Genomic DNA, 26,471 nt, shown 5'->3' with positions numbered 1-26,471 from the left:
TTCGAGGCATATGAGCTGCAGATTACACACCTGTGCATAGATTATATAGCAGTACCCACCGTTAGCGGCGACCACCCATATCTGTTGCAGTGGTTTGAAATAACGTTTTGAGTACAGCCTGGCCCACACTAGCTTGTTGCTTAGTTTGCACATCTACACAATAGTGTTTGGTGAAAGTGTGCGGTGTTGACCATGTAGCTGCTTTGCAGATACCATTTAATGGGATGTTCCCTAAGAATGCCATGGAAGCCCCTATTTTTCGTGTAGAATGGGCTTTCGGGGGAATGGATAACGTTCGCTTTGCTTTATGGTAGCAGATTTGAATGCATTTTACAATCCACCTAGCTATCCCCGATTTTGAGATGGGGTTACCTTTGTGCGGTGGAGAGAAAGAAACAAACAGTTGTTTGGTCTTACGGAAAGGTTGTGTTCTTTGAATGTAGTAGAGTAAGGCTCGTTTGACATCCAGTGTGTGAAGAGCCCTTTCTGCAATGGTCTGTGGTTGCGAGAAAAATACTGGTAGTTCTACTGTTTGGTTTAGGTGAAAGGGAGAAATGACTTTAGGGAGGAATTTTGGGTTGGTACGGAGAACAACCTTGTTATGGTGCATTTGGAGAAAGGGTTCTTGAATGGTAAGTGCTTGTATCTCACTGACCCTTCTAAGGGAAGTGATGGCTACAAGAAAAGCAGTTTTCCATGTTAGGAATTGTAGTTCGCATTTGTGCAAAGGTTCGAAAGGAGGCCCCATTAGCCTTGTGAGAACGATATTTAAGTTCCACACAGGTGAGGGTGGCACTCTGGGGGGAATTATTCTTTTCAGGCCTTCCATGAAGGCTTTGATGACAGGCACTCTAAAGAGTGATAGATGTTGCCTGTTTTGTAGGTAAGCTGCAATAGCTGCGAGGTGTAGTCGAATGGACGTGTAGGCTAGATTGCACCTTTGTAGGTGGAGTAAGTAGCCTATGATGTGTTGAATGGACACGTCCAGTGGATTGATGGTGTTATGGCAATAAACAACAAAACGTTTCCACTTAGCGGCGTAGCACGCTCTAGTAGTAGGTCTTCTAGCTTCTTTGATGACGTTCATACAGTCAGGTGGAAGATTTAGGTATCCGAATTCTAGGATTTCAGGAGCCAGATCGCAAGGTTGAGCTGCGCTGGGTCCGGGTGTTTGATGTCTCCATGGTTCTGGGTTAAGAGGTGTGGAGAGAGGTGTAGTTTTTGGTGCGGTACTACAGATAGTTCCAGCAGTGTGGTATACCACGGTTGTCTGGCCCACGTTGGATCTACTAGTATTAGTGTGAGGGAGTGTTGTTGTAGTTTGCGCACCACTAGTGGAATGAGTGGGAGAGGCAGAAAAGCGTACGCTAATCTGCCTGACCAGTTCATCCATATCGCATTTCCTTTGGACAATGGGTGTGGGTATCTGGTGGCGAAGCTTGGGCATTTGGCGTTTGTGGGTGGCGAAGAGGTCTATCTGTGGATGCCCCCACATTTGAAAGTACGGGTGAAGAACTTGCGGGTGATGCTCCCACTCGTGGATCTGTTGTGTCTGCCTGCTGAGCAGATCTGCCACTGTGTTTTGGACTCCTGGGACATGCTGAGCTAGGAGAAAGATTTTCTGGGGTATTGCCCATCTCCATATGCTCTGTGCTAGGTGAGAGAGCTGTGGAGAGTGTGTGCCGCCTTGTTTTTGAATATAATACATGGCTGTCATGTTGTCTGTTCGGATCAGGACTGCCTTGCCTGAAATTTGAGTTTGAAAAGATTTTAGGGCTAAGAAGATTGCTAGTAATTCCAGATGGTTTATATGGAGTAACTTTTGTGGAGGTGTCCACTTGCCCTGTGTGGCGAGATGTAGTAGATGAGCTCCCCAGCCGGAGAGCGATGCGTCCGCTATCAGTACTATTTGAGGAACCGGGTCCAGGAACGGTCGACCTTTGGAAAGGTTTGTGGTGTTCCACCACTGCAGAGAGCGATGGGTGCGACCGTCTACCAACACCAGATCTGTTAATTGACCCTGGGCCTGGTTCCATTGGCGCGCTAAGCACTCTTGGAGAGGACGCATCAGGAGTCTTGCATGAGGTACTATGAATATGCAAGAGGCCATCATTCCTATGAGTTGCATGAACACTCGAACTGGAAGAGAGTGTTCCGGCTGAAATTTGGCACGTAGGGCCTGAATGTTTGCTATCCTGGCAGGACTGGGGTAGACTAGCGCTCTTGAGGTGTCTATAGTGGCACCTAGGTATTGTTTTATGTGGGACGGTTGCAGATGGGACTTTGTGTGGTTTACTGTGAAGCCCAGTTCGTGAAGTAGCTGTATAGTGGTGTGAGTGTGTTGTACACACTGGTTGTATGAGCTGGCTTTTATTCGCCAGTCGTCCAGGTATGGGAAGACGTGGATGTGTTGTCTTCGCAGATGTGCTGCCACGACCGCTAGGCACTTGGTAAAAACTTGCGGTGCTGTGGTGACTCCGAATGGGAGCACTTTGAATTGATTGTGTTGGCCGTCCACTACAAACCTGAGAAACTTTCTGTGAGCTGTGTGAGAGGACGCATCTGGAGTCTTGCGTGAGGCACTATAAAAATGCAAGAGGCCATCATCCCTATTAGTTGCATAAACACTCGAGCTGGAAGGGAGTGTTGTACTATGAATTTTGTGCGTAGAGCTTGAATGCTTGCAATCCTGGCAGGATTGGGGTAGGCTAGTGCTCTTGAGGTGTCTATGGTGGCACCAAGGTATTGTTTTATGTGGGATGGTTGGAGATGGGACTTCTGGTGGTTTACTGTGAAGCCCAGCTGGTGGAGTAGTTGAATGGTGGTAGACGTGTGTTGTACACACTGATTGTATGACCTGGCTTTTATCAGCCAGTCGTCTAAGTATGGGAAGACGTGGATGTGTTGTCTTCGCAAATGTGCTGCTACCACTGCTAGGCACTTGGTGAATACCCTTGGCGCTGTTGTGACTCCGAACGCGAGCACTTTGAATTGAAAGTGTTGTCCGTCCACTACAAATCTGAGGTACTTCCGGTGAGCTTTGTGCACTGGAATGTGGAAATAAGCGTCTTTTAGGTCTAAGGTGGTCAAAAAGTCGTTTTGGGAGAGGAGCGGAAGTACCTGCTGAAGCGTTACCATATGAAAATGGTCGGAGTGTATGTATGTGTTTAGGGGCCGGAGATCTAGGATGGGCCGCAGAGTCTCGTACCTTTTTGGAATAAGAAAATATAGGGAGTAGACTCCCATGTTTTGTCGGCTGATAGGAACGGGTTCTATTGCCTGTTTCTGTAGGAGGGAGGTTACCTCCTGCTTTAGGAGTATTAAATGTTCTTGTGACATTGGGCGCTGCCTGGGTGGAATGTTTGGTGGGGGGGGGGGGGGGGGTATATATTAGTTCTAGGCAGTAGCCTGACCAAATTATTTGTGTTACCCATTTGTCTGAGGTGATGGTAGCCCAGACAGGAAGGAAATGTTGGATTCTGCCCCCGACCGGAGTGGAGTGGAATGGTCTGGGGGGAGCGGGGGGAAGTCATTGGGTAGGCGTTGTGGCGGAGCGGGCGTTGTTTGTTTTGCCTCTGCCTTTATTATTGTTACCCCTATAGCCGCCTCTTTGATAACCCCTCGTGAAGGTGGACTGAGTGGGGGATTTGTATGAAGTGGACGCGGTGTCTGAGGAGTAGCCTCTAGATGTACTTCGAAAGGAAGAGCGGCAAAAGGAGCGTCTAGGAGGGTGTGACTGTAAGGCTCCCATGGACTTCGCCGTATCCGTATCCTTCTTCATTTTTTCCAGGGCCTCATCCACCTTTGGGCCAAATAGATGTTCCTGATCAAAGGAATGGTTAAGGATGGAGGCTTGTACCTCCGGTTTAAACCCTGATATTCTTAGCCAAGCATGGTGCCGGAGGAGGACGCTGGTATTGATGGCCCTGGAAGCTGTGTCTGCCGCATCTAAGGCACAGCGTATAGAGGTGTTAGTAATAGTCTTACCCTCTTGAATTAATTTGTTGGCCCTAGCCTTATATTTTTCAGGGAGGTGGTGCATTATGCTTTCTAGCTCGTCATAATGTGACCGGTCATATCTGGCCAATAGCGCTTGAGTATTGGCGATACGCCACATATTGGCTTCTTGTGACGCAGTGCGCTTTCCTGATGCATCCAGTAGCTTTGACTCTTTGTCAGGTGGCGGTGCTTCGCCTGACGCCTGGGAATTTGCCCTTTTACGTGCAGTGGACACCACTAGAGAATCTAGTGGCGCTGGCCCTCTGATGTAGGAGGGATCTGTGGGGGCAGCTTTGTATTTCTTTTCTATGTGCGGGTTAATGACCCTGGCCCTAACTGGGTCCTTAAAAACTTCTGGCGCATGCTTTACCACTCCTTTAAGCATAGGTAATATGCAGGTAGACCTATGTATGGTGTCGACAGTGTCGAGGAGGAAGTCTTCCTCCACGGGGTCGGTATGCAAGTCTACCCAGCGATAGTGTGCCGCCCTTTGCAGTAGATGGTGGAACCCCAATGAGTCTTCTGGTGGAGATGGTCTGGAGGGGTAAAGGTCATCTTGTGGGACGTTGGGGATATCAGGGATATTGTAGTCGTCCCATGGGTCTAGGGATCCTGTAGGAGTGGGGTCCCCTGTGGGTAGGTCCTGGGGGACATCCCCTATGTCATCATATGGGTCCCCGTGATCATCATCGTGTGGAGAAGGGGTGGGAGAACGATGAGGTTGGGGTGGAGACGGCGGAGGGGGTGGAGGTTGAGAAGGTGGAGGAGGTGGAAGAGGTGGGGAAGGTATTCTGAATGGAGAGGTAGCAGAGTCCTTCCTCTTTGGAGGTGGAGGAGGCTTCTCCGAATGTCTCTTTTTGGAAGAAAGTGTTAAATGTCCAGTTTTTGGATCCTTGGTGAGTGTTTTTTGCAAGGGATCCGGTGTAAATAAGTCCGGTGAGGCTGGTCGGCCCGTCGGCGCCGGAGGCGTCGGGGCCGTTGGCTTTCTAGGCTTTTCTGTGCCGGTTCGTTGTTTGGAACCTGGTTTGGGAACCTCCGGACACTTGGTCGGCGCCGAGATGGGTTTCGGCCTCGAAGTGTCGGTGCCGATGGCCTTGTGTGCTCTGGTCGGCACCAAAAGTGGTGTCGGTGCCGAAGAGCTGGGTTTCGACCCCGAGTGCTTCGGTGCGGGGCTCGGTGTCGATATGGAGCTTCTTTTTCGGTGCCGAAGCGTGTTTATCGGCACCGAGGATAAGCTGGCTCGAGCCCGAGCCGCCGGAAGGCTTGCTTGGCTTCTTCACCAGGCCCGAAGGTGCGGTGTTGGAAGCAGTGTCCTTGGTCTTGCCTGGGCCCAGAGGTGAAGGTGTGACCGGAGCCTTTTTCGGTGCCGGCAGGGGTGTGGGGGGGTGGGGGGGATCAGTACTCACGACCCTCTGCGCCGGGGTGATGTCCTCCACACCTGAGTCGTCGGCCTCGGAAGCGCTGACGAGGCCCTCTTCGGTGTAACGCTCTGGAGCGTCGATGCCTTCTCCGAAGATGTCGTCCGGAATCGTCGTCGAGGAGTGCGCCATAGTTCTTCTGGCTCTTCGGTCCCAAATAGTCTTTTTGGATCGGAAGGACTTACACGCCGGACAGTCTCGAGCCTCGTGTTCAGGGGAGAGGCAGAGATTGCATACCTCGTGGAGATCAGTGTGGGGAAATTTGGACCCACATCGAGGGCACTTTTTAAATGGAGTCCTTTCCATTAGCCAGGACCGAAGCTTGGAGAGGCCCGAAGGCCGCCGTCGACGACTGGAACCGAGGGTTCGTGCCGATGAGAAGGCGCGTCGAGTGGGGGAGATCGCGATCGAAACAATACCTCTGTTTGGGGTGAGGATTGCGCGTCGACCGTCGAACTGAAAGCTGTTCGGAACCGGAGCGCGAAGATTACATCCGAGCCCGATGGCGGAAAAAACTATCTGAGGATGGAGCCGAAGCCCATGCGCAATACGATCCAAAGGAGGAGTCACCGACCTCATGACTTCCAAAGACTTTCCAAGAGGAAAAACAAACTGCAAACATCCGGGCCCAACACCAGATGGCGATCTATGCACAAGTGTGTAATCTGCAGCTCATATGCCTCGAAAACCTGTTTATACACAAAGCAACCAAAATTCAATCTTTGAGATTCCGACAACAGATTTCCTTCATTGCGCAGGCATTTTACTCATTAAATTCTTACTTTTTTTGTAATCAAATTGGTTTGAACCTTTAACAATCCTTATTTTCGTAATTGTAGCATTCGAGTTTGCTTTGGTTAGTTGTTACACATGAAGCACTTCTTATCTCTCACAATAAATCCCTGCTTCTTGAACTAAGCTACTAAGAGCAGAGAGGAATTCCTCTGGTCCCCACTTTAATAGTTAGATTGTTTGGGCCTTATGGAAGCTCAGCCTCAGCTCATATCACATCTCTAAGCACACAACCCCAAGATCAGAGGTGAGCACCTCTCTCACAACACCAAAACGCTTTTAACCACAGTTTCTCTGCCAACAGCTGCTAGCCACATTGTCCTTTCAAAATTAAACATTTACGGTGTTGCTCAGTAGATATAATGAAAAAGCAGATGTGACAGTGCTTTTCCCAAGGCTTTTAGAGTGTCTACCACAGGGTTTTGGGGCATTTACCCACCGGAGCACAGATTAAAACAGTACTTCTTGAGAAAAGAAGACTAATTTCTAACTATGTGATATATTTAATGTGGGTGCCATGGCAACAGATGTATGCCGGCAAATTCCAATAACTGTTGAGTCATTGAAGACCGCCTGTAAAGGAGGATGTTGTTACTTGGAAAAAAAACACACACACACACAACCTCCCCTGCCACCCAACCCTTCCCCCGCTCCTTTCAGGCTTTGTTCATCTTGTTCTCACTACTAAGACAATTTCCAAGTCAGGTGGTGAATGCATCCCAACAAAAGCCAGTTCCTGTTCTACTTTTGTTGTTGCCGGCATTAAGAAAATCTCATTCAAAAACACAACTAGATATGCAACTAAAGGCATCAAGAACCATGTGCTGTTAAGTTTCAAAGTTTACAGAAGCCTCTTATGGGTAATACTGAAGTTTATATTCTAACACGTTTCAATTCTACCCACTCAAACTTTTGACATATGCAAAATTATTATACTTTCCATACAAATCATTAATAAAAAGAAAAGGCTCAAGTTGTTAAGAACAGCTAAAGCATATATGCATCATTAAGCACTAACCTAGGTGAACTCTGCCGATGATCTTTTGTGTGCCCACACCCTTTGCAATTCCTGCCCACCTTCGGTCAACCAGTCGCATGATGTGGCACCTCTCAGCACAAGCTTGGCTCATAATAGTCATCTGAGCACCTACCGAAAAAGGCATTTGTAATTATCAAGGACAACATGAGCATAAACAATAAGAAAAAGGAAAGAGGTGTGTTAAAGTGTTTTGCTTTTCATTGTTAACTGTACTTTCAGAAAACAGATCAACATCACAAACAGGGCAACGTGATTTCAGGTTTTAAAATCTGCTATTTTCAACAAGTCACTGCAGACACACACAAACCACAAACAAAGTTTAAGCATAATGCAAAAAAGAACAAATTACTGTAGAAAAGGTTACTTGCCTTTAACAAACATGGGTATCTTCAATAGAGTCACAAATAATTTGGAACAACTCCTGGGAACTGGCATTCGATAAGGAAACTGGTTCTTGCTTTTTAGAAGATGGATAACTGTGTAGTGACCTCTTGTTCCCTACAGTGTGCTTTTAAATTCCTTTTTGAAGCATGTGGGAAAAGGATTGTTACAGAAAACTAACTTTGCAACGGGAACAGATGTTAACCGTAAAGCACAGAGAAATTAGATTTCTGAGAGCAGCTACAGTGGTAGCATGGGAATAATTTTGTGATGCAGTAATTGTAACTTTTCCAAATAGAACAAGCTGTGAATCAAGGAAGCGGTCATTTATCTACTTAATAATTTATGTAAGACAACGCCAACTTTGGAAACCTTTTTTGGAATCAGCCACCTTCAGGCTGAGTGGTCATTAACTTTTCCCTGAAGTTGACCAATACATTAAGTGATTCTGCTAGACACCACTTTGTGCCCGAGGATTAGAGGTATACTGAAACCATCTGTTTTGCTCCCAAGTACATTACTAACTGGGATTAAATATCTCTTTTGCTCACTTCTAGAGACATCCATACGAATGGATAGTAACCAGAGATTTAAGAGCTTGTCAACATGTAAGTTCTTGATGGCAGTACGTAATAAGAGAAGTGTTTTTTTTTGCTTATTGTGCCATTACACACAACATCAGCAGCATACAAATCAGACTTAGGCCCTCTTCTGATAACAAGAGTCCAGCCAGAACTGCAAAGCCAAGTCACCTCTGAAGTGCAAAAGAGCAATGTCAGAAGCCCGGTTTCGGCCTATTGGGCCTCTTCAGTGCGGCGCAGCTGCATTTCTGTGGCACAGGGAGCATGGAACCCACATCTGGACATGCCCGTCACACTTAGGGTGCCACATCCAGGAAAACAAGATGATGATGATGGATGAAATACTAAAATTCACCTCAGATACTGGTAATTACTATGGGTCGCATTCCAGTACATCATTTTTCTGATTACTATGTCACAAACAAAAACTACCATCACACATCAGGCTTGGTCCTGTTCTAGTAGGAACCGTCCAGCCCTAACTGCCATGCCAGCTCTCCTGTGAAAACGAAACGAGCAATCTCAGACCAGTTTCGGCCTACAGGACATTATCAATGAGATGCAGCCTGACAATTCCTATCTGGCACAGTGAGCACTCAATTCATGTTTGCAGGTTTCTCAGGTTTTCACCAGCCAGCGGCTGCCAAACATGACTTTGCATGAGGAAAATTAGGAGTCACCTTTCACCACTTTGCTCACAACTACTACTAAAACGCTATAGAGAATAAAAACATTTTTTTAAAACTGTCCAAGGATCCACAATCACCTGCAGCCTAAAACATGAATGGACAACAGGAGACCAAAAAGGATAAGTTATTCCGTTTGCTGCTCAGCTCTTGCACCATAACGAAAATGGTTTTTGTTGTTGCATTTTTTGTGGCCATCTACTGTAGTGAAAAAAAGGCACAATTTACCCTGTCCCTCATCCCTAAGAAACATCAACACTGAGCATTTTAGAATACTGCTTTGTTTGACAACAGCTGCTAGGATTTTGAGATTCACTGTGAAATCATTCATCGAATGGCCCCTTTAAAACACTGTGTTATTATCAAGAGCTTCAAGATACGATATACCGAATGAGGTGCATACAGCTAGAACTGAACAACAAAAACATAATGTGTCCCATTCTTGCACAGTCCTAAATGAATAATAAGCAATAATTACATCAAATTTAGTTTTAGCATGTAACACTATTCAGACAACGTGTCTTGATAACTTGCAACTAGTGTTAATAATCAAGAAGGACAAACCATACAATTAAACATTATTAGTAGGGAGGGGATGTGACAGTCCGATCCCCTGAGAACTGCTCTTTATATTTTCAGCAATGATCTAGCTAAGTGGTTCTTAGTGTTTTAACTTCTGTGGACCCCCAATGAATCATTCTTGGAACCCGGGTCCCTCACTGAGCCACTATTGGAATCCGGGGATGCTAGGCTAAACAATTTTGATGATTTGAACTTCAAAACAATACACAAATTATGAAACAGTTTATTTAAAATCAAACAAATATAAAAAAGAAAATTTAAATGGACGGTCGGAGCTTTTCTAATTTCAATTGCGGTCACTCATTGTCCATACAATATTCAGTTTGATGCACTTGCACTGCTCCCACAAAATCAAATCAACCAACTACATTTTCAAAGCTCAATTTTAAAATCCTTCACCTTTAGAGAACAGTTAATGATTTCCAATTTTATATTCTGTTTCTTCATTTATGTACAGTTTATGAATCTGTTATTATTGAATTCTCTAATCAGTAGTGGACCACCTGGGTAGGCATTGTGTAACCCCAGGAGTCCCTTGCCCACAGGCAGTGGCGACTCCTTGAGGGAGAGCTGCGGGGCGGTGGCCGGCGCAAGGAGGGGCGGGGGGGGGGGGGGGGGTAGTAAACTACGGCTGACAGCCGAATGGAGTAATGTAAATAAATAAACAAACAAATAAAACGAATTACATTGCACACGCTGCATCGCCATTTCTCCAAAGTGTGAAAAAAGGTGGACTTATTAGCCATTAATATAAAGTCTTGATTCATGACTGTAGTTTTCCTCAACAGGTTGGTACACATTGCAGGATCAGAAAGCACCACCAACATTGTGATGCATTAAATTCAGTGGAAGAGGTATGTAATCTAGATGGAAATGTGAAAGCTTTTTGTAATGTAGGGCCCCGGATGGTCAGGAGAGGACAAGCTTTTTAGGAAAAAAGTATCTCACTGCTTCTGTTCAACACTAATTTTTGGTAATAGGCAAACTGATAACTTTCACATTTATCAAACCTAGTGTATTCCCTATCTTTTTGCCTAACATCATGGCACTGTATGCACTGGCCTGATCTCATCGATCAGCCATCAATACTTTTTTTTTCTCTACACTTGACTGTAGCCATTGCAACATTAATACCCCAACCACTACATGGTACATCTGATCACCGTCTTTATAATTTGTTTAACAATCACATCCATAGATCAAAACAAATGTACTATACATTTTCAAGGCTAAGGCTGTGCCACCATCCCCATCCTACGTAATAAGGGTTGAAAAAATAAACAGATGCTGGCTTCTGAAATGTTTTTCAACCAAGGTGCATCTTTGTTAAATACCTATGCTGTCACACTGGGGTCAGGCTCATAGATCGCGGAGACGTTCACTCAACAGAGAAGTGCATTAAGGATATGATTGTGAATACACGCGCCCTAGGACACAGATGAACCCCTCAAACTCCCAGAATTTGAACCAGCTCTTACCACCGGTAATAGGCCACTATTTGTGTGGCTATTGCAGGGCTTGTCCTCTCTCGATCAATGGGAAAAGTGTTGACATTGGGCTTAATCGTCCGTGGGAACAGAGAAAGCACACCACATGTAACACAGAAAATGTCATTTATATAATAAAATGTCCGTGCAATATGCAATATGTGGGAATGACAACTCGTAGAGTGAAAACCCGCTTATTGGAACATATGAGCACGATACGATGTGGAAAAATGAATACTAAGCTGACTGCCCACTTCAATGAGTTTGGACACAGCGAACAAAACTTAAGATGGACAGTTCTGGATAAACCCTTCATTCCACCCAACACGAGTGACATTTCTAATTTCCTTTTAATAAGGGAACAACGCTGGGTGGATAGACTTAAGAGTAGTACAAAGGGAATTAATGATGGCATTCCCTGGTTCCAACTTCATGAGATTACAAACAAATAATGACAGATTTGAGATCAGGAGGTTGCTTTCCGGCTGGAGGCACCCGTAATTGCTGTTTGGACATAGGTGGCGCTTTGAGGAGTCCTTAATAGGGTGTTTGTATTCTATGGCCAATGGTTATGTGCAACCGCAGGATCTTTTTTATGATTTGATATAATTGAGGTACATCGGATTTTCATGACAGTAAATGTCTCAGATTTTGAATTAAATGCACTACGAAGGATAATACTCTGAAATAAGTACATCTCTAAAATGGCCGCTACTCTTTAGACTCGAGATCCCAGTAAGCCCTCTCTCTATGTTCATGAATCAGACTGCCGGTCTTGAGTTGCGCTCACGTGACCAGGAAGGGGTGTGTTTGACCCACTGTAGTTCTTCTAATGCATGCAAATGGCAGGAGACCATGTTCGAAGGAGGACCGGCGTGAGGACTAAACTGACGGTGCCTCTTTGGAGTAGTAAGTGGGAGGGTTAGCACCAGTTGGGTTTGGATACTTTCATGCGCATTTGTTTATATAACCCCCCCGATAGCTCCCGTAACGAACTGTTATTTGGATATGCTGATCCCGTTAAAACTGAGTGCGTAACGGGAAGCCAAGTCGGGTTTCAGTCCTTGATTAAGAGGAGGTTTTTTGAGGGTTGCTATCATATTGATTATAGAAGGAGAGGGGAAGAAACATCTAATAAAACACTGTTTTTCTGTCTCTCCCTGCTATGATTTTATATTAGCGTGTGACTACAAGAGCACAGTCCCGCAAAGGTCCCGGGTTCAGATAATTACTTGTGAACTATTGTGAGTATAGTATAGCTACACGGATTTAGGTGCACTCTCTTGATAATACAATACCAACACATAGGGGCTGGTTTCGTTTTTAGCAGAATTATGATGTAAAGAATTTGCATACATGAGCACAACAGAGTTTTGTGGATACATTCACTGAGGTTGGAGGTGTCTGTGTTCGATGCACGTGGTGTGGTGAATCCCAAGAAGATATGGGTGTATATATAAAATTACTGGGCTATACGTAGACACTGTATGTGACTTTGTAAAAACAACAATTGATGGACAGAATGCAGAACAATGTCATACATTCACCCCAGTACAGAGATCTGGGCCTAAATCCATCGTTTTTTTGCTCACCATGCCATTCCAGTTTGAACCCAGCCATATGCAAATCAGTCTTGACCCTGTGCCTCATGGGAACAGTCCAGCCCGAACTGCCAAGCCAGGTCCTCCCTGGACTGGAAACAAGCATCCTAGGACCGGTTTCGGGGTTTCACCCCTCTTCAGCCAGGATAGCTTGATTCCAGTGGCATGGAGAGCACGGGACTCACGTCTGAGCATACCCGTCCCACTCGGGGTGACAAATGCAAAAACAACAATTGATGGACAGAATGCAGAACAATGTCATACATTCACCCCAGTACAGAGATCTGGGCCTAAATCCATCGTTTTTTTGCTCACCATGCCAATCCAGTTTGAACCCAGCCATGTATGTGACTTTGTGGCACAAGTTTGAAGACATGAATTTTAATTTGTAAAAAGGAACTCTCTAAGGTTGGATAGGACTATATTTATGGGTTCTGCCCTCCTCTCTCTTCTTTTTACAGAAATATAATCCCTCTCGGAAATTCCCAGAGTGTATGACAACTGGACATTGTCCAACGTACTAAGTAAGAAGGTAAACACCCAAATAGGGGTGAAGACCAAAAAACTAGGGACCAACACCCTGACAAATGCCAGAGCGACCCGGTTGGGCGCAGTAAAAATTGGCAGAAACATGTTGGTATCTGCAGTGGGGATATAGGGGCCTTTACCTCCCCTGAATATCCCAGATCTTAGGTTTTAATCCTTCCAGGGGTTAACAGGAATAAAAAATTGAGTGTAGACCTCTAGGGAGTTTTAATTATATATATATATATGCACTATTTGGTCCATTCTCTAAGGGGAATACATTTTTTTCCATCAAGTTTTGTTACGTTTGTTGCGTTGTGTTTTGTGTTCCTTCAAATTTTCTCTACCCTCACCACTATTCTTCACTAAAAAGAAAAGCACTCCATCCAGAGAGATGGTCTGCACCTGGATGTATAATGCGGCCCTATGATGAAGCATGACACTGCAAAGTGTGTGAGGGCAGTATTAAGACATTCATTGTCTTCCCTTTACGAGTTTGTTGTCTCGGGGTAAATGAGACATTATTCCTATGTAGGCGGATGTATGAATTGTAGTACCTCTCTGTCCCGCATTTTGGGGAACATAGTACTTTTTGTAGCACTTCTCTGTTGAGTGAGATTTTGACTATGGTAAGGGAGTCAGAGAAGGCTTAGTCCCTTGTCTCTTCCTTCTTGTGATATTTATCGCTGAGACGTTCTCACCTACCTGCTTGCCTCTCCATTCTAACTCCCAAGTCTGCTTTGAGGAACGTGATCTATCCCATTCTTGGTTAACCGAATATGGACCCTTCTTTTCTAAGAGAAACCCCTAATCACAAAGAACTGCAGCCTCTGTGTTTTTTTGTCTCAATCAATCAGTATTTACATAGCGCAGCTTATCACCCATGAGAGTATCCAGGTGCTGGCCTGTGGGTTTCAGTTGAAGAGCCAGGTATTGAATCTCTTCCTGAAGTCTGGCAGCGAGGGTAATGATCGGGGGAGCGTGTTCCAGGATTTAGCGGAGAGGTGGTAGAAGAAGCGTCCTCCAGTGCGGCATCGGCAGATGGCGCAGTGTCTGTGCGAGGGCGGGTGGGCGGATCGGGGGTTTTTGGATAGTTGGTGGAAGTTCAGGCGGTGGTTTATGTATGCTGGTCCTTGGTTGTGGAGAGCTTTGTAGGCGTGGGTCAGAAGTTTGAACTGGCATCTTTTGTGGATGGGGAACCAGTGGAGGTCTCTATGGAGTAAAATGGTCCACTGTTCTTGTGGGCAGCTCCTAAGCTCAAGGCTCTTCCTCTTCCTGGCACTCACCATCATCTGCACACCTTCAGAGTTCACGGCAGGCTGCCCCCCGCTACATCCTAGTAAGTGACCATGGATAAATAACAGGAACTACACCAGCTAAAGACTGCACTTTCAATGCACGCTGATAAAAAAAAAAAACCAGACCCAGTCTACAACAAACTTCACGTCATTTACTGCCCACCAGGTACCAATATAAAACTTTCAAAATTAACTGAATTTCTCAAAGAATGTTTGGTATCTTTAGGCAACAACGTTTCCCTAGGAGACTTGAATCTAAACTGAGAAGCCGCAAATGAATCCACTCCCTTATTTTCCGATTCCTCTGTAACAAACACCTTTCTCCATTTTGTAAGATTTCCACACTCACAAGAGGCTCCACCTTAGGCATCATCATCGTGCAAGCATGATATTGAAAAGTTCAGATAGAAACAACCATTGTCAAGGGCATTAGGGCTCATCTATTTTCGAGCTTTGTCAATTATTTTTTTTAGCATAGCCGTTGTTGTGCAGCATGGCTGGAAGAAACAAAAAAAATATGTAATGATGCAGCCAGTGTTGACAGTTATCACTTTCACCCAGCAAGTCTCAGCAACCAGCAGCACCCATGCAAAACAAGCAAGGACGGTGAGTTTGGGGAGGGGGCCGGGGGAAGCAGGGGAAACGTGGGGCAGTGGTTAGGAAGTAAGCAGCACAAAATAGCACTAAGACACAGTGTGATAGCGATTTTTCTATTATTGGGGGTGGGGGCAAGCAACAGGGATGGGAGGACGGAGCAAGCAATGTCGGAGGGGATTACGGGGCAAGTAACAACAACAATGGGGTAAGTAACAACAACAATGCGGCAAGCAACCAAAAAAATGCTAAGACAGCCAGCGCTAGCAGTGTCATCGCACATTCTTTGTTAGGACAAGTGGGTGAGCCTCAACATGGACAGCAGGAGGAGGGGGGGGAGGGGGGCAAACAACACGAAGGACTGCGGACAGAGAGCAGGAGGGAACAGCAAGAAAACAGACAGCCGGAGGGGCAATGAACACAAGAAACAGCAGGCGTGTGCAGCAAGACAATGGCAGTGGGAGGCAGGTGGTAGTGGAATAGGCAACCAACTACGCACAGCGGGAAGAACTGCAACCTATTCAATCTTATGGAGTTTTAAAGCTAGAGTAAAGTAAAAAAAAAAATCCAAAAGTGCACGAATAATGGAACGAAACTGGCTGCACAACAAGAAGCCGTACTTGGTCCATGTGAAGGACAAACACACAAAGAGAATGTGAAACCAGCAAGTGCTGACCAATGAGAAGCAAGGAAATGAGTGACGGTGAAGCCAACCAATCATGAATATTGGGTGGGCTACATGCCCCTTTTAGTTTTTGCGTTTCAAAAAAATCTCTCAAGCGACAGTGCATGCGCTGTCTCAGGCGAATCCTAAAAACAAGAACCCACAACTCACATGCTTCCTCTGAGTTAAAATCACACTTGAGTTTCCATTGGTTGGCCTATGCAAGATCTACGAGCTTTGTTTTTTTATGCCATATAGAATGATATACATGGCCTATCACTGGACAGTACGGTATGGCCTGTTATTTAATGGTATGGCTTGTCACAGTATTGTATGGTATGCCTTGTTATTGTATAGTATGGAATGTTAACAATATAATATGGTTCGTTATTGAATATTATTTTATGGTATGGGCTGTTATTGTATAGTATAGTATGGTACGGTATGTCTCATCATATCTTATGGTCTGTTACTGTATAGTATGGTATGGTCTGTACCATACCATACTATACAGGCTTGGGACATTGTAGGCGCCATATTGGGTGGGTCAGTCGCCTACGAGGCGGTACCCGCGCATTGGAGAGCTATATAAACTGCTCCTCTAACTCGGTAAGGCAGACTTTGTCATCGCGCGCATTGCTTTATTTTAAAACTATATACAACTCTATGGGAATAGAGATTTTTAAATCTGCTGCTACGCTGCTCGCTGCGGGGGGAGACAGTCAGGCTTACCTGCATATTAAAACGGTTCTATCACCCGCATTTGGTGGGATCTAGTTAGCGGGGGCTCCGGTTTCAGCGGCGCTTGATCGCCATCTTTGAGTGGGTGAGTGAGGCTTGGGACATTGTAGGCGCCATATTGGGTGGGTCAGTCGCCTACGAGGCGGTACCCGCGCGGCGTAATACTATAAATTGAATGGAGATGCGGGCGTGCAGAGTTCGCCAGAGGTAAGCCCGTTTGCGCCCGTTCGCGTCCCGGTTGCTCCAGGGTCCATAGGCCCAATGAGGACACACTTAGTATATTCCAGAGAAGAACTATGTGCTCTGAATCTTCATTCAGCCTCATATAAAGGATCTACCGTGTGGCCACTGCCCCCGTCCTCCATCTCTTGTGGCCTTCTCAATGTCCGCTCCCTTGTAAAGCACTACGACGAAATCTCTCTGTTAGTTGAGTCAATTAAATTGGATATTTTGTTCCTGACAGAGATCTGGACCACACCAGATAGTGGAGCGGAGTTGGCTTGGGCATGTCCTCCAGGATATTTTATTAGACACATTCCCCGAACTACGGGCAGAGGTGGCGGAGTGGGGTTTATCTGTAAAGATTCACTCGCCCTTTCACAGTTTACAGTTAAACAGGTGGTAGGCTTTGAACTTATGGGTTTCTCTCTAACGGCTCAGGGTGGTACAGTTCTGACAGGTCTTTTGTGTTACAGACCTCCCTCTGGAATAGTCCCATCTTTTCAGCAATTTATTGACCTTGTTTACAATTTGTCCAACTCACATTCTAACTTTATAGTACTGGGCGATTTTAATCTGTGACCATCAGGTCCACAAGATCTAGCCTATAGAGAAATATGCCAAGCATGTAACAACATACAGCTGGAACAGCTTGTGCAATGTTCCACACATGTGAAGGGGAACATTCTGGACTTGGTCTTTGCTGAAAAAAAGTTGGTTTCCATTAGCAGGGTTCTGGACCAATGCTGGACTGATCATGCTCTGGTTCTCATGTCTATTTATGTGGCTGGAGAGCAGCGTAGTGACAGCTCGGCTGGGCATAAATTTAGCAGACAGTGGTCCCGTTTACTAAGGGGGCCATGCTTACCTTCTCTGTTGCCAACAACCTTTGAGGTGCAGGAAACTGTGGATAAAAGCTATGCTACCCTTAGTGAACAGATTGTAACATCACTGGATGAACTGATCCCTTTAAAAAGGGTGAAGAACAAGCTTCGGAGAACTAATGCTTGGTTCACTGGTGATCTTAGTCAACAGAAACTCCGCTGTAAACAGGCGGAGCGTGCTTGGAGGAGAGGGTACACGGATTCAAATCGCGCACAATATAGACAGGCTCTGCGGGAATATAAAGATCACCTAAAGATGGCTAAGGCGAAGTTTCTGGAAGACTCACTGGCCAAAGCCACCAACAAATCACAGACCCTTTTTAAGTTGGTCGATAACCTGGCAAATCCGGCCTGTGCAGCTCCAGTTACCACAGCATCTCAGGAGCTGTGTAATTCCTTGGCCTCTGCATTTGAGGAAAAAATCAGGCTTATCTTGAGTGGCCTTTCGACCCCGAGCCATTTGGTCCCGATAGAGTTCTCTCCACGGAAACCTCCCCACCCTCTGGGTGTGGAGGAGGTTAAGGAAGAACAGCAGCAATTATCTTGCTTTCCTATCCCTTCCTTGGAGGAATTCTGTATAGTGGCTAATGGTGTGTCTTCGGGTTCTCCACTTGATCCTTTGCCACATAGGATATGGAAGGTCTTTCAGACAGAACTGTTACCTCCGTTGCATACCATCTGCTGCCAGTCTTTGACTTCAGCTTCGGTTCCTGATAGCTGGAAGCTTGCAATCGTGACACCATTGCTAAAAAAGGCCTCTCTGGACCCGCTTTGTCCTGCCAGTTATAGGCCTATCTCGCTGCTTCCATTCCCTATAAAAATTCTAGAGAAGTTGGTAACAAGAACTTTATCAAACTTTCTGGAATCGAACGCTTGTCTGGACGCCGTCCAGTTTGGTTTCAGGCCAGCACATGGGACTGAGTCCGCCCTGATCACCGTGCTGGACGATCTGCGAACGCGTGTCGACACGGGTAAGGCAGCATTTTTAGTGTTGCTGGACATGTCGGCCGCGTTCGACACGGTGGATCATGCTGTCCTGCTGGATCGTCTCCAGAGTGCGGGCGTGGGTGGTCTGGCGCTGGGCTGGCTTGAATCTTACCTGGAAAATAGGCAACAAGCAGTTGCATTACCACCTTTCCGGTCAGACATACGTCAGGGGAAGCAGGGTGTGCCTCAGGGGTCGGCGATTAGCCCGATCCTCTTTAACCTATACGTCCGACCCCTAATCAGTTTGATAAAATCGTTCGGCATCTCGGTCATCAATTATGCAGACGATACACAACTGATTTTTTCCTTTGAGGGGGAGGAGGCGGTTTCGAGGAATACTTTCCATCAGTGTATGTCGGAAATAGCAGAGTGGCTTCGCCTTAACTCACTCCAATTTAATGGGGCAAAGACCGAAGTACTTCATTGTTCACTGGATCAGCCCTCTCGCACGCTGCCAGAAGGTTTTTGGCCGGCATCCATCTTGGGTACGGTGACAGCGGCGGAGTCGGCCCGTAATCTGGGGATTATGTTTGAGCCCGGTCTGCAACTGGATGCCTCGGTGAATAGGACTATAGCTACGTGCATGGGCCTGCTTCGAGCCCTACGTAAAATCTTGCCGTTGCTCCCCCCAGAGGCTCGAGTAGAGGTGGTGCGTAGTACTATACTCAGTAGGTTAGACTACTGTAACGCACTACTTCTGGGGGCACCTAAGTCTTTAGTAGGTAGGCTACAGAGGGTGCAAAACATGGCGGCCAAACTGGCTTTAGCCCGACCTCGCTCCGCGTCATCTTCAGATGCACTATCCGATCTCCACTGGCTGCCTGTCCAGCAACGTATTTTCTTCAAAGCTGCCTGTATTGTGTTTAAAGCGCTGCACGGGCTGGGACCGCTGCCACTCCAACATCTTTTCTCGTGGTACCAGGCTGCTAGACCCTTAAGATCCTCCTCGGCTTTTTTGATCACAGTCCCTAAATTTGCTAGAGTGAGGATGGGTGGTCGTGCTTTTGGTTTTACGGCAGCTAAGCTGTGGAATACCCTCCCTCTGTTGCTAAGGAGTAAGCAAGAAATCTCCTCTTTTAAAAAAGAGTTGAAGACCTATCTCTTTCCAAAGTAATGTAGTGTATTCGATCTGATGACTCATTGAAGGTCAAGCGCCAGGATACCCTTGGGGTGGCAGTAGCGCTTAATAAGAACTCAATACAATACAATATAATGCAATACAATACCATACCATTCATTGACAATCCATACCATACTATACAATGACAAACTGCTTTCCATAGCTACAGTGTGAGCGCGGAGAAGAGGCACAGGAGAAAAACAAGTAGTTGCACAAACTGCTTTAATAAAAAGGTAAAACGGCACATTGAAAAGAAAGAAAATGCTTTTCAACAATAAAGAAATCTGTGATTAAATTGTCACCCTGGAGTCTATAAAAGCAACTTTGTAGTAGAGATTGTATTTGGAAAATGAACTCGGTGCCTTTAGACATTAAAGAACTCTCCCCACCCTAGAAACAATGCCCAATCACGCTCAAAAAGCTGTGAGGAATTCTCTGGTTGCTTCATACAGAAGGTAAAAAATACAGAGCTCTTTCTTCCCTTACACACCTCCAAAGAGTTATTGACAAGGGCAAAACAAACAAGAGATGCAAATCTTCCTTGTCTTCCTTCAGTTCAGTAACTTTTAAGGAATGAGACTGTATCTCTGCCAAAACCAAACGACTTCTCTGACACCATCCTTCTCCAAAGCTTCCCAAAGGTCAGTCTCACGATTTTACAGTGCCATGTGAAGATCCTCAAACCCTCTCTGTCCCTAAAAACGGTCAAAGACAAATTAAATATAAGCCAGGTCTCATCTTTACTAAAGAAGTATGCAGAGATCCAGCGAATATGTAACTGAAGCAATTTAGAGCTTTGCAAAGACCCATATCAAACTTGTCACAGCGGGAAATGAACCTCCAGATGAGCGCACGCTACAGTTCTGGATACAGCAATTCTATAACAGTAAATGGTGAACTGTGCATTTTGGACAAGAAGCGCTGGCATCGGCTGACCAGACACTTTTCACATGGTGAAGCACTCCAATCTCTTAAATACACTCAAAGAGACTCAACTGTTTGTCATCGAATTTGGATAAAAAACGAAAATGCCAATCATATAAAAATAATGGGAGTGAAACAGCAGCCCAGGCACACCAGCAACGGCAATGAAGTACATTCCTTTTTAGGCAGCTGTGCACCGGTTATCAAGCAAAATATCATTCAAAGTGCAGGACAAACAATGGATAAGGTGTCCTGACCGAATGCCACATGCTAAAGCGTGTGGTTGGTAGAACCAAGTCGTGACTGTAACCTGAAAAGACCAATTGGGGGTTAGGTAGGACAGATAGCTCTCATGGCTACCTACATAGATATTTAAGTATGAAATAGTATTATGATTTTTTGTAAACGTATGGTAGCCAAAACAGCTAAAGCAGTTTCGAGGCTGCACCTAAAAAGTTCTCCAGACAGAAGTGCATGCAAAATACATCTATACAGAGGACAACCACAACATTCATTAATAGACTTACCTCTATTATCTGCAGCAAATCCAATTTTATACAGTTTTGGTTATAGAGAACAGAATAGTAATGGCACATAATGCTACACATCTAATGTGATTAAATCCAAAATCTGACCAATTCCTCTCAAAATGTCTTACCAGAATCAACGAAGGCCTTGACTGGATATCCGTTGACTTTGCAGTTAATGTACAGCATCACTACCTGTCCAAAGCTCTCTGGAGCTTCCTCCATCGCAATAGTCATGTTTTCCTCGATGTTTTGTTGTCTTAAACAAATAACCGTCAGAGTGTAAATAATAGCAGACCAAATTAAAATATTGCAGTAGAGAAAACAGAGCCATATATAATGCAAGATTAGCAAGTCGCGAATCATGAGAATGAAACAAAATCCTGAGAAGTATTTAATACCAGCTAAATCAGCCATACAGAGTAAAAGCAACACACAATTTACTACTGTCTGTATCTCTCAAACTATAAAAAAAAAGTCAAAATTAAAATAAAGGCTTTGCCTTTTAAATTCAGTTTACAAGCTTATGGAAACTCCTGTTCTGGTACAATACTGGGGCACTGATTATAAATTATTGAGCGTGGTGTAAATGTTTTACTGTACTAACACCAATAGGGAGTGCTCTGCTATCAAAGGCTGGCTGACAGCATACCTATGTATACCTTCTAGTGTTCCCACATTTTCTCCTATTTCCTAGAACAGCCCCTCCAATTGTATACATATTTTTTAGGTAGCATACAGCAGTCCATATCTTTTTTTCTATGCATCGAGGTTTGGGGGAGGGAGGGCATGCGCTTCCCAGAGTCTCACCATATTTTTCCTGGCTACCAGTAACACATGGGCACAGAATAATCTATGATATTTCGTATGGGGCTCCTAGTTCTAGACATCCAATATAAACAGTTTCACTATTTTTGCCAATCGAGGCACCCACACACTGTCTCAAGGATTCTATCGCTCCAGACCAGAAGGTGTTTAGATGCAGACACTTTCATATGGTAACGTAGTTGACCAATTCTGAATACATCTCCTGAGGCACTTATCATCTCATCATTGGTATTTATCCTATTCAAGCGTGTCCTGGTAAAGCATATCCTATGTAGGATTTTGAGTTGCACCAAGTGAATTCCTCTCTTGATCGCCACTTCTCTGGGGACCCGACGTGCACTGGCCCATCATTTATTAGCTCCCCCACATCTGCCACCCACTGTGTCCTAAGGTCTTTTATGGAGTCTGGGGAGTTATTGTAGAGGACATACATGCTTTTTGTAGGTGGGGCTCTGAGAGGATGCTATTCTCCAGTGGGTAAAGGTCTAACAATATTGGTGCCACTCGGAGTATGGGCCATTCCAAATATCTATAGGCTTCATTGTCAGATTAGCTGTATTCCTTTTTTAGTGTCTTGAATGATATTAGCTAGGTTCATTCACACCCATTTCCCAACTTGGTGATCCCCATTAAGTCACATTTCTTAAACTCCTGTAACCCCCAACCATCCTGATCAGATCACTATCCCACAGCGGAGCTTCCTTGGTCACAACTCTCACCCATCCTAAGTACTTGATGGGGTGGAGGGGAGTGGGGGTGGGGGACCTGTCAGTCAGGAGACAAGAATCTTGACTTGCCAATTAATGCAGATTCAGGAGTATGGCTTGACAAGGGACATTTTTTACTTGAACCAATCTCCTATCATTATCTTGCGAAAAGTTTTAAAGTCAGATGAATGTTCGCAAGATACTGGCAAAGCATATTTTGCTAAAAAAATAACAATTTCATTAAATGTTTGTGGAATTTCACAAGATAAAAAAATCATGCTCTTTCACCCAACTCTATATAAAACCTCATACTTAAAAACAAAAAAAAAAAAAAAAAAAAAGCCACATTTGACCTCAAATGTACCTCGATAGCTGGGGGCAAATGCACAGAGGCTGTGACGGGCTGGAGGTTGAGGAACAGGGTCCTACTTTAGACAGCTCTTCTAGATATCTACCAACTTTCCAAATCAATGAGTTAAAATACTCTTCACAATATGTATCTCTAAGCACAGCCTTTATGAGAGCCCTCCTTCACAACTGCTTCTCTGGTTGAAGCGGAGGCAAAATATTGTCTTTTTTTTCTACTTGAATATTATATTTTATCAGTGCACAGTCACCTTGTGGGCGCTTCACTGTGGTACTTTACCTGGTTGGCACTATCCAGAAGTGTGACTGAGTTTTTCTTGATTGTTGTGGCCCTGTCACTTATTGTTCACTGTCAGGTTTGCTAGGGTGTGTAGACTGGGTCTGGGTTCTTGCTACTTCAAATGATGGGAGTGCCTAAGGAGCAACTAAGCCAGCAGTACTAATTGGAAAAAAAAAAAGCTAGACCTTTTCATTTGTAACTGGAAAACACAAGTCATTTCAGACTCTCCTCCCCAGGACCTACACTACAACTAACGTGGCAGGGGAATTGAATGCTGGGCGTGGTGTTTATACATCTCAAGTCTAACTTCCTAGGCCCAGAAAGCGGCAAAAGCCCATGAACACTCAGGTTCTGTATAACCATGAGCAAGAAACAATGAGACTCGCCTAAATAAGGGTGACCTCTGAACGTGCCCCAAAGTGCAAGGCCCTGACAGCTTTATAATCCTGCTGTAGAAATCAGATGGGTTTTTACAGAGCTCAGGTAGCCCAAGTCCATTTTGTTTGAGAGAGAAGCTACTAAGCTAAATCTTTGGATAATCCAGCCAAAGTCACTCTGCACCTATCACGCTGCAACAGCCTTGAACTGTTAAGAGGCCTGTGGTGTGAAGCTACGGGCACAGAAATGTGTGGTCAGTTGGCACAAACAGCTGTTGCTTTTGCATGACATTCTTGGCCCAAACTATCAAGGACTTAGAAACCGTGGAGTGAAGTACTCAGGGTGTGACTTAGTGAGTGAGTGATGAGGAAAGAGACCTGTGGTTGTGCTAAAGGAGGAATTTGAGTGTCTATGAAATACTCAAATTAAATAAAAGACAAGGACTTTCCCATGCTTCAGTCACTAGGGGAAAGGGAAGGTGGGGCATTTTTCAGACACTTTAATGAGGGCAGGTATCAGAACAGGCGCTTGGTAGTAGACGGACCATGATAAAAAACATGTTTTTTGCAGGAGCGTCATAGTTGATGCACAATCGAGTGTACTACACACCTAAATTATGGTCAATGTGCCCCAGCCATGGGACCATAATAACCCATTTCCGCCCTGTAAATGACCCCAAATACTCTTTACTCTGTTCCCCTTGTTGCTCCCTCTGTAACCTAGGTGTGTTTCCCTCAGTTCACTTTTCTCCTTGATGACAAGTGCCTAATTGTCTGGGACCCAAAACTCTCTTCCCTGTGGTGACCCCTCTCCGGGCACACTCCTCACATTCTCCTTTAGGAGCACACCGGATGCATGCAGGGTCTGGAGAGAGCACCGAAGTATTAAAAAAAAAAGTGATGGGTGGCATGCTTGAATTAATCTTGGGAACTAATAGTTATTCTCGGCCGCATCTCACTCCATCATTATTTTTCCCACCATACCACCTCAGTGTGGACCAAGCCATATGCAAATCAGCCTTGACCGTGCTCCAATAGAACAGTCCAGCTGAAACTACCAGGCTAGGTCCTACCAGAACCGTAACGCAAGCAACTGAAGACAGGTTTCACCCTTAATAGAGCTCATCAGTTGGGTATACTTTGGTGCCAGTGGCACAGTATATAAGTAACACACGTCTGGGCATACCCGTCCCACCCAAGACGTCGCACTGAAATATACAAACAAGCATTTACAATGCAACGGTCTCGGCATTGTTAACCCCTTCAGTGCCCGCCCCTTTCCCCGCCCAGTGCCGGCCGTTGCATTAGCGGGCGGGGTCTATGACGAGCTGGACTCGTCATGGGCACAGCGCCACCGCGGCCCATGACGAGTCCAGCTCGTCATGGGCACTGAAGGGGTTAAAGTTAGAGCTATTGGCATTGCTCATGACATTATTTTTGTTTATGTTTTTGTTTGTAAAACATTTAAAGAAACGGCATTGTTATTTACAATGTCAATAGCTTAATCTCTCTCAAATGCGAGACTTATTGCATTTGCACCCACACACAGAGCCACACACAAAGCCACCCACACAACCAAAGCCACCCACACAGAGCCACCTACACTAGCCGAGACCTAAAAAGGGCCACAGTCAACTCTTCCGAAATGCAACTTCACATACATGTAATAAAAATGTTCCACGCCGCTACTTACTACCCAATTGGTGTATGTGTAAACCATATAAAGAGCGCTGGGACCTCACGGCGCTATAGAACTTCATTGCTACCCAGAGCCCGGAAGGATGAGCGGCTGAGAGGCCCCGTCAGGATTTCAATTCCCGGTGGATGCATTCGCCCACTGAGCTCCGTGCCCCCGCCGTAGATGAAGGCCCGTGCAGTAAAATGTAAATGCGCCTTCAAATTTTAACTAGCCCCCGAACTTCATCTACCCACTGAATACCAAGTTCACAACGTTAATGTCCTTTTATTAAGAAGTCTCCACTTGCAGATTTAGAATGAAGATTTTATTAATTGTGGCATGTGCGGTTTCATGGCAGCTTAACACAAACTAATAAACAGGTCAGTCCGAAGACAGGCCCAGGATTCCACCGGGAGCACCCCTATGTTTCATGGTAAAACTTCAGCGAGAAAATAGAATAAAGAGGGATTCATCGCGGATCTGTTGGCGCCAGCCTGACGGTAATGCGTAAACCCTTCCCAGACAAAACAAGAGGCGGGAGCGCGATTCCCAAAAAAACACAGCCACGTTCATTTTCAGACTTGGACTAAAATATATATTAACACTCGCCACAACAGGTGCCAATCCAGTCGGAATTTTGAAACCATTTAATTATTTACCTTTTACGGGTCCTTTTGCCTTGATTTTAATTCAAAATGCTTTACCGAGGCAGTAAATAAAGTTACAAAAATTACTTCCCAGCCTTCCCCTTCATTTCTCTATACTTTGTGACGTTTACTTTGTGCCTGAACACGCCCTTCTCAACACATGTTCAAGGGTAAATTTATGCTTGGTTAATCAGATATAAGTTGTGTGGTCTACTGTGAGTGTGTGTTTGGGTGGGGGCAACAACTCAGAAACGGTAAACGCATAAGGAGTGTGGAACAGGAAACACATGATCGCAACACAACAAACAGAAATGGGTCTCTGAAGACAGGAAGCCAGGCACTGCAAACACACAAGAAAACCGGTCGGAGAGCAAACACCATTACCCAGGAAAAGCAAACACATGGACTCAAGCACACGAAGCACAGTTAAACTCAAGCACGGCAAAGACGAAGGGTCCAACGCGCACACGCAAACGCACACACACCACACACTTACTCACTCAGAAAGATGGAAAACAACACAAATTAAGCCAGGCATG

At 45.2% G+C, this 26,471-nt stretch overlaps 1 protein-coding gene across 2 annotated transcripts in view; it reads right to left on the bottom strand.

Moving 5' to 3' along the window:
* The window catches only part of LOC146868106 (uncharacterized), a 230,857-nt gene that overhangs the window by 41,838 nt on the left and 162,548 nt on the right, over positions 1 to 26,471 (bottom strand). For both annotated transcript variants that reach the window (XM_085608951.1, XM_085608950.1), the window contains 2 exons: positions 21,181 to 21,308; positions 7,228 to 7,356 (listed from right to left, as the gene is read on the bottom strand). In XM_085608951.1, the coding sequence (XP_085465077.1) occupies positions 7,228 to 7,356; positions 21,181 to 21,308 (257 nt within the window). The remainder of the gene's footprint in view (positions 1 to 7,227; positions 7,357 to 21,180; positions 21,309 to 26,471) is intronic.

Source organism: Triturus cristatus, chromosome 1_2, assembly GCF_964204655.1.
Source record: "Triturus cristatus chromosome 1_2, aTriCri1.1, whole genome shotgun sequence".
Lineage (NCBI taxonomy): Eukaryota > Metazoa > Chordata > Amphibia > Caudata > Salamandridae > Triturus > Triturus cristatus.
This window is presented reverse-complemented; position numbering and strand designations above follow the sequence as displayed.